Here is a 14,267-nt window from a genome sequence, read left to right on the forward strand (position 1 = left end):
GCGGAACCTTTGGCTCTTGCCGGAAATTGTTCTGCTCGGTGAGGTGTCCGAGTGAGACCCGAAGCGGGCGAGCTGGAGGCGTGGCCGAGCTTGGCTGGTGTAGTAGTGCCTCGCTACCTCCATGTGGCTCTCCTGTTACTGAAGAAACAACAGCCGTCTCCGCGCCAGCAGCTGGAGTCTCTTGACCAACACCTCACCCCTGCCCTCGGGATTAAAGGGGGAACCGAGACTTGTATGGTGTCGCCATCTCCAGCCGCTCCCGTGACAACCGCAGCTGGGCAGGTGAGGAGCCCGAGACCGAAGACTAACCGAGATGCGAAACCTGGTCGCCCAGGTTTGCAGCCAGCCGCTGCGGGGCAGTTGCTTTGTCTCCTGCTCAACTCTGCGGAGCCTGAGACACGCGCTGCTCCTAGGGGCAGGTGCAGAGCGACAGGAGCGCGGAGGAGTGGCCGTCCAGCCTGCGGGTCGTTTCGCGTTTTCATTTCTCCCTCTCCTCCATTGCTTCCCTTTTTCATTTCTTGGGTTTGAAATACCAGAGGTGTCCGCTCAGCAAAGAGCAGCCGAGCTTCTAGCTGGTACTCCAGGCTGCGGTCCCGCTCGAGTTTGGGGACTGCTGTGGGGTGAAATGGCTGTTCTTATTTTCACGTGTCAGTTTTGATCCCTCTGCCCTCGCGGCCACCACCCGCACTTCAGAAGAACAAAAAGCCCCATGCATTGCAGCTTTCCAGAGGGAGGACGAGGCTGCGGGTCACAGCTGCGCCTCATCAGTTGGACGGGGTTGCATCGTTTCTCGCTTTGAGGGAGCAGGGGCGAGGGTGGTGACCATTGGATCTCATTTACTAGGTTCTCAACGACTTCCTGGGAATTTGCGACCTTTGGAGTCTTGCTTGTAACGCTTGTCTTGCATAGTGTGCTGCAAGGCTTAACTGGAAGTGAGAAGCATGGCTGACTTGAGCACCTACCATTTTTGCTCTACACTAGGGTAGGCTTTTGTTTCACTATTGAGATTCTGCAGTGAAAAATAAAGTTTTTGTTTCAGGCAGATAAAATAATAAGGATAGCTGACATTAACTGAGTTCTTCTGTGTGCCAGGTGCTTTACATACTTTCTCATATACCTCTCAACAATTCCATGAGGTAGATTATCCTCATTTTACAGAAATGGAAACTGAGGCTTACAGAGGTCAGTAACTCGCCCTAATAAACTATTGCTAATATTAAACATTTGAACCTGTATAAAAACCAGATTTTTCAGACTGTAATCTGTATCTTTAACTGTTATGCTACTGTTGTCCTGCCAGTATCCTTCATCGCTTCCAGGTTCTTTACTAACATTTGCAGTGGCTGAAAGTATTCATTAAAAAAATGTCTTTGGTGTGCCTACTTATGTGTCTAACAAAGACAGACATGATCTCTGTCTTTATGGAGCTTAAGTATTGTGATGCAGAATTAAGTAGTTAAGAAACCAAAATACTAACTGTAGCATGGGCTTGTTTAAAGCAAGTGATTAAACCAGCAATATTCAACCAGTGTACTGCAAGAATTTTTAAACATGGCAATACCTGACAAGTCAGGGGCACTGACCTCTTTTCCTTAGATTGTCAAATAAAAAAATGACAATAGCCTCCGGGCAGGTGTGGCTTGGTGGATTGAGCATCCTCCCTTGGACTGAGAGGTTCCAGTTCCATTCCCAGTCAGGTCACATGCTGGGGTTGTGGGCTTGATCCCCAGTAGGGGACATGCAGGAGGCAGCCCATCATGTTTCTCTCTCACATGAAAATGGTTGAAAATCGCTGGATTAAGCTGATGCACAGAAGGTTCAGAGTTGTACAATCAAAGCTTACTATTTATGTTGTAAATTCCTACGACTTGCATGGTAATTGTTTTGAGGGTATTAAGTAGGACATCTATTGATCACCCAAATAAGTGCTTTGTACCAATTAAGTACTGGGAATATAGCTGAAGTCCTTGTTCTCCAAAAGCTCCCATGCAACTACATATAAATTGTATAATGGAACAATTAATTTTCTTAAGTGGAAATTATATTGTGGTTATGTAGAAGGATGTCCCAATTTTTAGGAGATGCATACCAAAGTATTTAGAGATGCGGTATATTGATGTGTACAACTTATTTTCAAATGATACAGCAAATATATGTGTATATAAATAGAAAGTAAATACAGCAAAATGTTAGCAGTTGTTGATTCTAGTGGTGGGTAGATCAATGTTTATAGTGAATAATTCTTTCAACTTTTCTCAGTATTTGAAATTTTTCATAATAAAAAGTTAGGGAGTAAAAAAACCTAACTCTAATGAAAACAAATAATTGTAAATATAGATCCAAAATGTTGTGGAGTGTAAAGAATGGGAAAAGATGCTGATACATATTTGAGGGCTGGCAGGGACAAGCTTGCTAGTTGTCAGAAAAGCATTTATTGAGGACTCTCCAGTTGGTTTTGAAGGAGAAATAGGAACTTCTAAGGAGAGTAGTGAATTCCAGGCAGCAGGAAAGACAGGCCCAGCAAAAAGGTATTGCATTGCCCTGGCCAGTGTGGCTCAGTGGTAGGAGCGTCAGTCCGTGCACTGAAGGGTCACGGGTTTGATTCCTGGTCAAGGGCATGTATCTGGGTTGCAAGTTTGATACCCAGCCCAGATGTGTCTCTCTCACCTTGATGTTTCTCTCTCTCTCTACCTCTTTTTCTCCTTCTATTTTCCTCCCTTTCTCCCTCCTTTCCACTCTCTAAAAATCAATGGAAAACATCGTCTGGTAAAGATTAACAAAAAAAGAAAAGGTATTGCATGAACGTTTGAAGAAGGAAAAAAATAAACGTGAAGTATGTGTGGAACTTGGCATGTTACTTGTAATAAGTAATATTATAAATGATGCTAGCCTGTTGAAGCCTATTTAATAACCTATTATGTAGCTGTAGTTAATAGTGCCTTTGAATAAGTCACCATTATATAGCAGTGTTTTAATTGGAAAATGCTTTTAGGATTTCAGGAAAGCTGGTTATATGTCTGTGTTCAAGCTGAGCATCAAGAGGTGGAGCTCCTGTTTTCTCTGATTTGGGGAATAGAGATTTATTAGTTCATAGTTAGGCTCCTGAGGGAACCTATAGAAAGGGATACAATGATGGCTTGGAAAGATTTTAAGTTCAGGTAAGGGAGGATTCTGAATACTACGTGGCGGTGATGGATAATCCAAGGTGTCATTTATGGATTAGGTAGCTTTGACCATGCATGACTGGTCAAGATGTTAAGGAGATGACTATTTATTCTAGGCAGTAGTATTCATTATTCTCTCAAGCAGTGTGGTAAGGTTGGAAAAAATGTAATGAGGTCTCCAGCAGCAGCAATGGCAAAAAGGAATTTCTGTAGCTTCATTACATGTGCGGTAAGAAGGTACATTTTAAATTGTATATATTTGTTCTGTGCCTGTTAATTTTAGGTCAAAATCTCTGTCTTAATTATAATAGCTAACAAGATATATAAACAGCTAACATTTACTTAGTGCTTTACCATATTCTAATTACTGTGGTGTCCGCATTGGCATTTAATCTTCAAAATAATCTCAAATTTATCATCCCATTTTACTGGATTAGATATTTGGGAATAAGACTTTCAGAGTTGAGCTTTTTAATTTATCTAGCATATCATTCAACTCTTAAGAATATTTGATTAAGTCTTTTCTTATATTACCAGTGATCAAATGACACATTTGATCTGTAGTTTCATCTACAGGTAATTAGTTTTAATATGACCAGGGAACAAGTATATATGTAAACAACCTTGAGGTTATACCACTGATATATGTACTCTTAAACCGATGTTCATGGGCATCTGTTTAAGTGGAGGAGTTTGGAAGGCAATCAGTCACATACAGTTGCATGTAGGATTTAGTGCACATGTACTTTTTTTTTTTTCCTGAGGAGAGAATCCATAGGTTTTACCAGATTTGCCAGTTTTGACTTCTAAAAGTTTAAGGGCTACTGTTATAATCAAATACTGTTTTCACTCTAATCTTGTTTTGTTGATTTATATATGAAACCAGAATGCAGTATAGTTAAATACCCTTTAAAAACCTGTTTGCAAACTGAACTTTTAGAAACTGAACCTTTTAAAAACTGACTTAGCTTCCACAGTATGGCTGGCGAAATTAACTAGCGCTGGCTCTGCTCTCTCAATCAGGGAAACAGTAGACTACAAGAGACTGAACTATATCTGCCTATTTCCAACAGACTCACATTCAACTTCTGCTCATACACAGAAAAGGTTGAGTAAATTTTATTAATCCTTTTTTAAGTTAATATAAAATTATAGCAAAATTATTAACTTTAGTAATAATAGCTGGAACAGGTCTCAGCAACAGCGGAAGAAGAGATTTAATTTAGTTGATTTTTCTGTGGTTGTTGACTGTTAACTAGTCTAATAGTGAAGGATGCTGGATATTTTTTCAAAGGAACCGAGAAGCTACTGGAGGTGTGGTTCTCTAGGCGGAAACCCAACACAAATCAAGGATCTGGGGATCTCCACACCATCCCAAGATCCAAGCAGGATATGCTTTTGTAGGATGTGCAATGTTTAATTATAAATGTGACACAAACTGACAAACAGGGAGCTTATTACTCAGTGAGAGTAGCATGTTTGTATCCAAGACACATTTTATTTTGAAGACATGTTATCACCCTCTTGCCGAAAGCACTGGTTCCCCTGTAGAAACCTGCTAGTGGTTTTGACTCAATTTAAAGCTTCTTTTATTCTCTTAAGAATTTCATGAAGCCTTCTCACTGAGGGAACCCACACAAGAATTTCCAGGAAGAAATAGTTTCTTAGTGCAATTTTTCCAAATGGAGCAGCATATTGTAATGGGGCATATGAGTTCTGACTGTTGGTACTTGTACACCTTGGATTTCCCAGAAAGTAGAGTAATCAGCCAGCCAGTTCAAACTCTGGAAATTCTGAAGAGTGAGCTTGACCCAGCAGTTATGGACCAGTTCTACATGAAAGATGGTGTTACTGCAAAGGATGTCACTCGTTAGAGTGCAATTCATGACCTGATAACAGGTTCTGTCATTGATGCCACAATGTTCGGTCCTTGTGGATATTCAATGAATGGCATGAAATCAGATGGAACTTATTGGGCTAGTCATATCACTCTAGAACAGCGGTTCTCAACCTGTGGGTCGCAACCCCTTTGGGGGTCGAACGACCCTTTCACAGGGGTCGCCTAAGACATAACAGTAGGAAAATTACAGTAATGAAATAGCAACAAAAATAATTTTATGGTTGGGGGTCACCACAACATGAGGAACTGTATTAAATGGTCACGGCATTAGGAAGGTTGAGAACCACTGCTCTAGAACCAGAATTTTCTTATGTTAGCTTTAAACACACTTAAGTCAGATCTCCTATGATGACCTGATCAAGAAAGTTGTAGAAGTCTTCAAACAAGGAAAAGTTGTGACCACCTTGTTTGTAAACCAGAGTTCTAAATGTCACACAATGCTTTCTTTGCCCCAGAAGATTGAAGGTTTTAAATGTCTTGATTGCCAGAGTGCTGTGTTCAATGATTACAACTTTGTTTTTACCAGTTTTGCTAAGAAGCAGCAACAACAGCAGAGTTAATGAAGAAAAAACGCAAACGATAACACATATAGAAGGTGGTGACTGCTTGTTAGGTGTTGATACCAGAACCGTGCTTTCCAAAAGCACCACATTGTAGTTGCAGAAAGCCCTAGGTGTAATGATAGTGCAAATATTTGGAATGGTATGCATTATTGTATCAAGGAGTTAGATCTCTTGCAGGAATGCTCTCATTTGTGTTTAGGTATCCTACACCACTCTTGCTGTGAAATTGAAGTGCATGTAGAAAATAAACTTTAACTGTATGAAACTTGATAACACTCGTGACAACAATTTATTTTGGTTTATGCACAGAGTAATATTTCTCCAAGTACCATTCAAAATTCCTCCCAGACAAGGTTTTCATCCTCCTCCTTAGGTGTTGGCCTCAGGCTAACCATCTGGAACAGTGGTATTAAATTGCTGCCAGGATATTACATCCTGCAACTTCCAATTTCTAGAACGTATTCTCTACTGATGTTACTGAAACCAATTTCTACTTCGTGCAGATTTTTTTTTTTTAAAGAGCAATTAAAGGTTTATTTTCATGAGTCGAGTCCTCTTAAGAATGGGATTGCAGTTATCCATTTTGTGTACTACTATTTTAATATTATTGCTTCCTGTGCTTTATATTCCTTTAATTGATTTCATTCCTCATTATGGTGTCTTCTCTTCCAACCCCGCCTCAATAAAGTAATACACTGTTTTAAAAAAAAATTGACCTAATGTAGCTTCAGGCTTATATATAGGGGTCAGTGTTTTTTAAACCCCATTATATTTTATCTATTGTTTTCCATTCAGATATTACTGAACTATATGCAAAGGGATTCAGCTTTGTAATGTACTTTTGTTATAATATAAATAAATGTTTACTAATTTGTTACATAATTTTAGACTTGAGGACTTTGTATTAGTTTGTCCAGTTACAAAGATGTGTACTAAAGATCAGAGTCTTAATTTCTTAATTTTATGGAAGAAAGTATCTTTTTATTTTGAAGGTATGTATCAAATTATTGGCACAGATTTTGTAAGATTCATTTAAAATTATTTTTTTCATTGTATTTTAGGTAAAAGGATTGCTGAATCATCTCACTGAAGCAATAGACTCACTATCTTTGTTTTTTAAACTGCATCAACAATGAAGCAATGATATCTGGGAACAAAAGAACATTTGCCAACTAAGTGTCATCACAATTCAAGTGACTGTTTAAGCAGAAATAAGCTCGAACAGATCTATGTGTCAGCTGGTATAAAGATAATGCATTCTTATGCTATTTATTTAGAAGCAGTTTTAGTATAGCACATTTAAATTATAACATATATCAAATGAAATAAAAATGAGTGAAGCCCCCAGATTCTTTGTTGGACCTGAAGATACAGAAATCAACCCTGGTAATTATCGACATTTCTTCCATCATGCAGATGAAGATGAGGAGGAAGAGGATGAGTCTGTAAGTTGTTTGTTTTTTGGTGAGAGAAGACCAATATAGGATAGCTTTAAAGTGATCTCTTAAGGTGAATTAATATTTTTTGTCTGAAATGGTGAAGACCTTTTTTCACTTAAAAATTTGTTAGAAATATTTTAAACTGAAAAGGCATATTTTCTTTCATGAGTGACATTGAATTTATGCTGTGTCAAGAAATACAATGGGGGTCAGACTTTTAATTTATTTAATGATGCCTACTGTTTCAGTGATATGCCTAGCACAACACTGGATAGAAAAAGTGGCCATAATCAAAAGGATTCCGCCCTGGCTGGTTTGGCTCAGCAGTTGGAGCGCCGGCCTGTGGACCACAGAGTCCCGGGTTTGGTTTCTGCTAGGGGCACATACCATAAAAAGAAAAAAGGATTTCTTGTATATGTAGAAATATGTAACAAATACATCAAGATAAAGAATTAGAAATAATTTCAAAGGTACCAAAGTAGGATTACTTAACCAGCTTCATTAAGTTTGTCATGTTGTCAACACAGATGGTGGTTGACCATAAGATATCCCTATTAATTAATAAATCAGAAGTATATAAATTGTGTGCCTAGAAGGAGAGGCTACCTTACATATCTACAGATTGTGTGTGTATAAGTTTTGTTCTTTTTCTGATTTAATCTATTGGAATGTATATACATATTGGATCTTTAAGAATGATACACATTTATTATGTTTATTTTGCTATGGTTCCATTAGTTCAATATTATTCTTTCTTGTCATTATTTTCCCTTTACAAGTAGAGATTGCTTTACTCTGAGAACTGATTTAAAATACAAACTTATATTTGTGTTTCTTATATTTGTAATTGTAAAGATAATTTCGTTTTAAAATAACCTACTATACTTGGTAAAAGTAGTAAAAACAAACTAAAAATAACCATTAGATGACTCTTTAAATTCTTTCACAGTGTGATTACACATATTTAAAATGCAGATCAGACTGGCACTCACTTAAAACCTATTCCACCACTCACCTCACTCCAGAAAAAAATGATTTTCAAGCTTTTCTTACTAGCCAAAACTTTTCTTCATCTGAAGTCTTATCTGGAAGGCCAGTGAGGAAAAGATAGAAACAGAGCTTCTCTGGCTGACATAGAGTGGAAAGTACTATTGACTCAGCTTCTACTACACTCACCCTGGCTCTTTATGGAGTTCTGAACACACTGAGCACCACTGATAGATCAAGCCCAGTCTTCTTATATGAGAAGTTTTTTCTCTCGCCTGTATCTAGAACTGCACTGTCTCATCCCTTCTACCTTTTATGTTTTAGCAATACCAATTTTTATTTTCCCACATATTCCATTTTGTATCATGCCTCTCTGCTGTTGTATGCACTCCTTTATAAAATGACCCTATCTTGGGGGTATTTTGTGAATTGTTTTTCATTCTTTAAAACAAAGCTCAGATTTCATGTTGTTCACTCTCCCTTCTCCTTGCTCTTTCCCCATGAGAAACTTGAACACTTCTTCCTCAGTACTATTACTATATCCTCACATATATACTTTTATTTTATGTATCATAATATACTATACTATTGCTCTGTTCCCTATTAGACTCAAAGTACTTTGAGGACAATTAGTATTTGTATATCTAACTCTTCAGTGCTTAGTATAGTTCTTAGAATATTGGAACTCATTACATTGAGATTACATTCATGATGTGTAGTTGTCACTTTTGAGGAGCTTGATATGACCTATAGATTGATAAAACAACTTGTTTCAGATCATTCTTCTGTTAAGATTTCAAAGAATTTCATTTAGACATTAAAATAACTTAGATCTCTTTTAACAATTATTTTTATTCTTCTAAGGTTGTACCTAATAGGAAAATTCTGTAATTTTTTTTCTTAATGTAGGTTAATTTGTACATTTAAACTGGAATGTTCTCGGTCCATCTTAGGTAATGATCAGCTATTCATTAAATAGATCTGTAATAAGTACAAAACTGAACGTATAAGCTTTTTTTTTTTTTAAACTAAAATAGTATGAAATATTAGGTAGAGTACTTGCATTGTCTAAGAAATTACTTTTAGAACATCATAATGAGCTATGTCAAGGCTTTTTATCAGGAAAGAACTGAATAAGGGAACATCAAAGTGGGTGATCAAAGGAAGAAAGCAGATCCCAGGGAAGTTAGGAATTACAATAAAATCCAATACCAATCTGAATTTTATATGAATTAGAGCAATGAAGAATTATAATTCTAGGCTAAAAAAGAATAACAATTTAATTCTGATGTTATCCAGTTTTATTTTTAGACAAGAAAACGTCTAGTAAAACTTTCTAGCTCTAGCATAATTTGAGCCCAGATTTAAATGGCATGTGAAATATACAAAATAGAAGAGAATTGCAATGAAAAACTGGACACAGCTTTATATATTTGATAAAACTACACCTGAATGCAAAGACCTCAATGAATCTTGAGTAATTTGATAAACTGTAGCTACTCATAAGTTATTATTTCCATTTCCTGCTATTAGTTTCACAACAAATCGTGGCCTTTGAACTGGAGCAGGGTGCCAGAGATGAACACTACCATTAAATAGGGGTATTAGAGTATGAAGATTGGGATGTCAGAGAACACTGACACCATTTAGCAGTGTGGCTTTCTCCAAAATTTTCTTCCAAGTTTTTGTAGTTATTCAACTAATATTCAAACTCAATCTACAATAATAGTTCAGTAATGTATATCTTTGTAGCATAACAACAACTTGCTTAGTCAAGAGAATTCTTTATCTCACTCCCATTGGCCTTTTTACTTGGATTAGATAGATTTTGGCTTTTATTTGCCCCTTTGTGGTGTGAGGAAGGTAAATAAATACCAGGGACAATTAAAGGAGTATTTGTTTAACATTTGCAAGAAAATAGTAACAATGTTCTGAAAGTATTTTGTTTTAAAATTTTTTGCAGACCTTTATAGAAAACTATTATTTTGTTAAGTATGTATTATAACAAAGATATAATTTTAACAAATGCCTCTTTTGGTTAATGTGTCATTTTTATTGATTTATTACATGCATCATCTACTTCTGAAAAAAAGATTTAAGAGAGCTGTACTTTGGAGTTCTTAGTAAGTCAACCTGATTTTTTGTTTCTTTTCTGTTTTAGCCACCAGAAAGGCAGATTGTGGTTGGAATCTGTTCCATGGCAAAGAAATCCAAATCCAAACCAATGAAGGAAATTCTTGAACGGATCTCCTTATTTAAATATATTACAGTGATAGTATTTGAAGAGGATGTTATTTTGAATGAACCAGTGGAAAACTGGCCTTTATGTGATTGTCTTATTTCTTTCCATTCTAAAGGTATTAAAGAAGGGGCATGGAAACCCTTTTATTCCTTTTGATTATAAAACTAATATATTTTCATTGTAGAATATTAAATTAGAAAAATAAAAGTAAAGTCATCCACTCTCACAGATAGGTGATATTAGCATTTTGACATATTTATTTTCAGCCTTTTGTTCTATGTGTATTTTTTAAAATATATTTAGAATTACAGTGTATATGTAATTTTATATTTATTTATTTTTCACTAGTTATATCAAAAGGTTTTTTCTCCATGTCATTCTTCAAAAATCTGATTTTTAATGGTGTTCTAATGTGTCATCGTGTGCATGTACTATAGCATATTTAACCAATATCCTAACAATTCGATGGTTTCCAGTTTTCACTATTAAAAATAATTGGTAATTGGTTTTGATACTCTTCAAATGTATCTTTGCTTTCATAGCTTTAAGTTTTTTAGAATAAATTCTTGAGTTATGAATATTTTAATCCCTTATGCTTTTGCCATACAGAAAATGTTATTTTTCATATCCATATTAATATTTTATTTCTTAAAAACTTAATATTTGAATTTTCTGTTTTACTTGCTACCTTGTATAAATGAAACTGAAATATCAGTTAAGCTTAAGTTTTACTTCCTAGTGAAGTAGTACTTCATGGTAAGTCTACCAAGCAAAATTATTATTAAATATATATCTGAAAATTAATAACCCGAGACTCTGAATTAAGTCAATTTCTCACTAAGAATTATAAAAGATATGCACTCATTTATAAATGTGTTTATATTGTATGGTTCTTTTTACCAAATATGTAGTCTCTAGCTGTGTTAAAGTCTCACTTTCGTTAGGTGTTAAAGAAGCATCTCCAGCAAGAAGGGGATGTACCATTGTTGAGACCTTTTGCTCCCACAACTTATATTGATATTTATTATTTCATAGAGAAGCAAGGCCCATGTCTTCTTTATAGACTGAAGTTTATCATTTTAGAGAATCTTAAAATTTGCTTATCCTTGAGGTTAAGGTGTTCTTCCCTTACTACCTCATGGTTCTTTCTACAAAACCTATTTGCCATAAAAACTAGATGTTATCTAAGGTCATGTGCCTATGCTGTCTTTTGGTGAGGTAAAAGTTCCTCTTGAGTAACAACAAAAGCAGGGAACTGACTTGCTGAATTCTGTTAGGAAGCCTCAAATCATAGACATTGAGACATCTTTACAAGTGAAGAATTCTTCTGAGAGTCTTCATAAAACTTGAAGGGTTTATAATTTGTGATCAAGTGATTCTTAGTGTAGAGTATTTCTATTTAAATTTTAAAAACTAAGAGGAATTTTGGAATAAATCTTTAATTGACTGTAGATTTTTGTTTTGTTTTAACTTTAGTATGCTGTAATACTTCTTTCCTCTACTAACTGTTCTGGTAATGCTATAGGTATACTGTCATATACTATTATTAAAATGTTAAAGTTATACATGCTTGCTGATTTTTACCTGTTTCCTTAAATAACATATTCATTAAAATACTGTTGTTTAAGGAATAATAACAGTTAACATTTAATGAGCACTTGCTGTGCCAGATATTGTGTTAAGTGTTTTATATAATTCCTCAAAAACCCTATTGGGTAAGACTTGTGTAATACCCATTTACAGCCAGAAATCAGAGGCTTAGAGATTTAAAAAAAAATTTACCCAAGATTTGCCCTGGCCGATTTGGGTCAGCAGTTAGAGCGTCAGCCCTTGGACTAACAAGTCAGTCGCAGATTTGATAATGGTCAAGGGCACCTATCTTGGTTGCAATTCTGTCCCCAACCCAAGTCGGGTTGTGCGGGAGGCAACCAATCAATGTGTCTCTCTCACATCGATGTTTCTCTCTCTCTCTCCCTCTCTCCCTCTCTCCCTCTCTCCCTCTCTCCCCCTCCTTTCCTCCCTCCCTCCCTCCCACTCTGTCTGAAAATAAATGGAAAAATATCCTCGGGTGAGGATTTAAAAAAAAAATTTATCCAAGATCACATAACTAGTGAAAGATGGAACCAGGATTTGAACCCTGGTTTGTGCTCTTAATCTCTATGATATACTGCCTCTCTTAATAATGTGAATTGATGGATAAAACTGTAGATTTCTACTGTCAGTGTAGAGAGTAACATATAATCATTAAAAAGTTTTTAGATTTTTAAAGACTATTTGCTGTTTGATTTGTCTTTATTACAATTAGTTATTTTAGCAAAGTCTAGAAATTTGGGGGAGTTAATAGCTGATATTTCAACACTAGTGGCAGCAAGTGTTATTCTGTTCGTGTATTTTATATTTTCAGCATATATCTGTTGCATGTGAATTAATTTTTGTTTCGCTGCTATTTTTAAAGATGCATAAGTTCTTTGAACTACCAGCTAATTTATATATATAAGCATCAAAATATGTAAGTGAGAAGGGGAGATGTATATTTTTTTTTAAAATCGCCAGGTGATTGTGATATACTTATTTATATAGAGATTTCTGTTTGTTTATGAAGCAGTCTTACCTTTTATCAGGTAACTTTGAATAATCAAGCAGTGATTAACATGTCATTGCTCTAAATTTGGTTATATAATCACTGACTTGCTGTGCCTTATCAATCAAATTGACTGGGAAAAAGGTTTATTTAACAGTACTCATTAAATCAAGTTTTATGTGTTTATTATTCCATGTCTTTATAGAAAGCAGTTATATGCATGATGAAATTCAGCTTTTATGGGAGGTGGCTTAAATTCAAGTTGATAAAATTGTAGATGTCAACTTATCTTGAGATTGTACAGAATACGTTAATGACATATGTTCTTAGGCTTTCCACTGGACAAAGCAGTTGCCTATGCAAAACTCAGGAATCCATTTGTAATCAATGACTTGAATATGCAGTATCTCATACAAGACAGGTGAGTGAGTGGCGAAGTTGGCTGAATAAAGGGAAAGAAAACTAACTTTTAATTCATTATCTACTGTAAACAAACATGGTGTGCAGTGTTTTCATATACATTAATTTGTGATATCCTTGAAATAATATTTGGAAGCAGGTATTCATACCTAATTTTACGGATGAAGAAACTTGAGAACTAGGCATATCAATTAATTTGCTCAAAGTCACAAGTAGTCCCACAAGTACTAGGACAAGGGCTTACAGCAGATTTGTTTAATTTCCAAAGCCTACTAAACCATTGAAAATGATGAAGAATTACTTTATCATGTGACTAATGAGGAAATTAGAGCTTTACTCATTATAACTAGATACTTTTTAATGGTAAAGTGTAACCATTTGAAAAATATTTTACTATATAACTTAGCATTCATTTAACAGGCCAAAAGCATGGATTTTTAAGAGAAATGATAAAATTTGAATGTATGTATGTATTTCACTTAATTGATGTTTCACTCTAATGGTTATCCTTATAATTTCCCTAGCATTCTGTTTTCTTTTGTATTAGCATAACAGTATGAGATTATATATATGAAAATACTTTATGAAGTATATGGCCCTATAGTTTTTTTGTTTTTTACTATTCTTTCAGATAGCAACATTATTAATATCTAAAATTTTAAAACATTTTTGTAGGTTTACATATTAATGCATGTTTATATATTATAAATATATAAAAATGCATATACATTTTAAGAAGTTTAGAAAATAAAAGCATAAAGAAAGACATTTAACCCTGCCACTACATCTACCATATTTGTTCGTGTAGAAAGCGATACATACATACAATCACATTTTACAAAATTAGGATCACTGTTCTCTTATGCTATAAACATTTTCCATGTCATTAGATTTATGTAAAGTATAAGGTTTTTAATGGTTAGGTAATTAATATTCTGTCATTGCAATGTAGCAATTTTATTTAACCATTT

General features: G+C 35.1%; 1 protein-coding gene and 1 pseudogene across 7 annotated transcripts in view; both read left to right on the forward strand.

Annotated features, from left to right (window-relative positions):
• Positions 1–28: 28 nt before the first annotated feature.
• The window catches only part of PPIP5K2 (diphosphoinositol pentakisphosphate kinase 2), a 73,810-nt gene continuing 59,571 nt past the window's right edge, over positions 29–14,267 (forward strand). For 5 of the 7 annotated variants that reach the window (XM_036278997.1, XM_036278998.1, XM_036279000.1 and 2 more), the window contains exons 1-3: positions 6,959–7,072; positions 10,215–10,410; positions 13,207–13,297. In XM_036278997.1, coding sequence (XP_036134890.1) covers positions 6,959–7,072; positions 10,215–10,410; positions 13,207–13,297 — 401 coding nt within the window. Of the gene's footprint in view, positions 283–6,688; positions 7,073–10,214; positions 10,411–13,206; positions 13,298–14,267 lie in introns of those variants that run through there. The other 2 variants (XM_036279004.1, XM_036279003.1) reach the window with 2 other exon arrangements.
• LOC118641639 lies at positions 4,625–5,624 on the forward strand (annotated as a pseudogene).

The sequence above is a fragment of the Molossus molossus genome, unplaced genomic scaffold (genome assembly GCF_014108415.1).
Source record: "Molossus molossus isolate mMolMol1 unplaced genomic scaffold, mMolMol1.p scaffold_m16_p_3, whole genome shotgun sequence".
In the NCBI taxonomy this organism is placed as follows: Eukaryota; Metazoa; Chordata; class Mammalia; order Chiroptera; family Molossidae; genus Molossus; species Molossus molossus.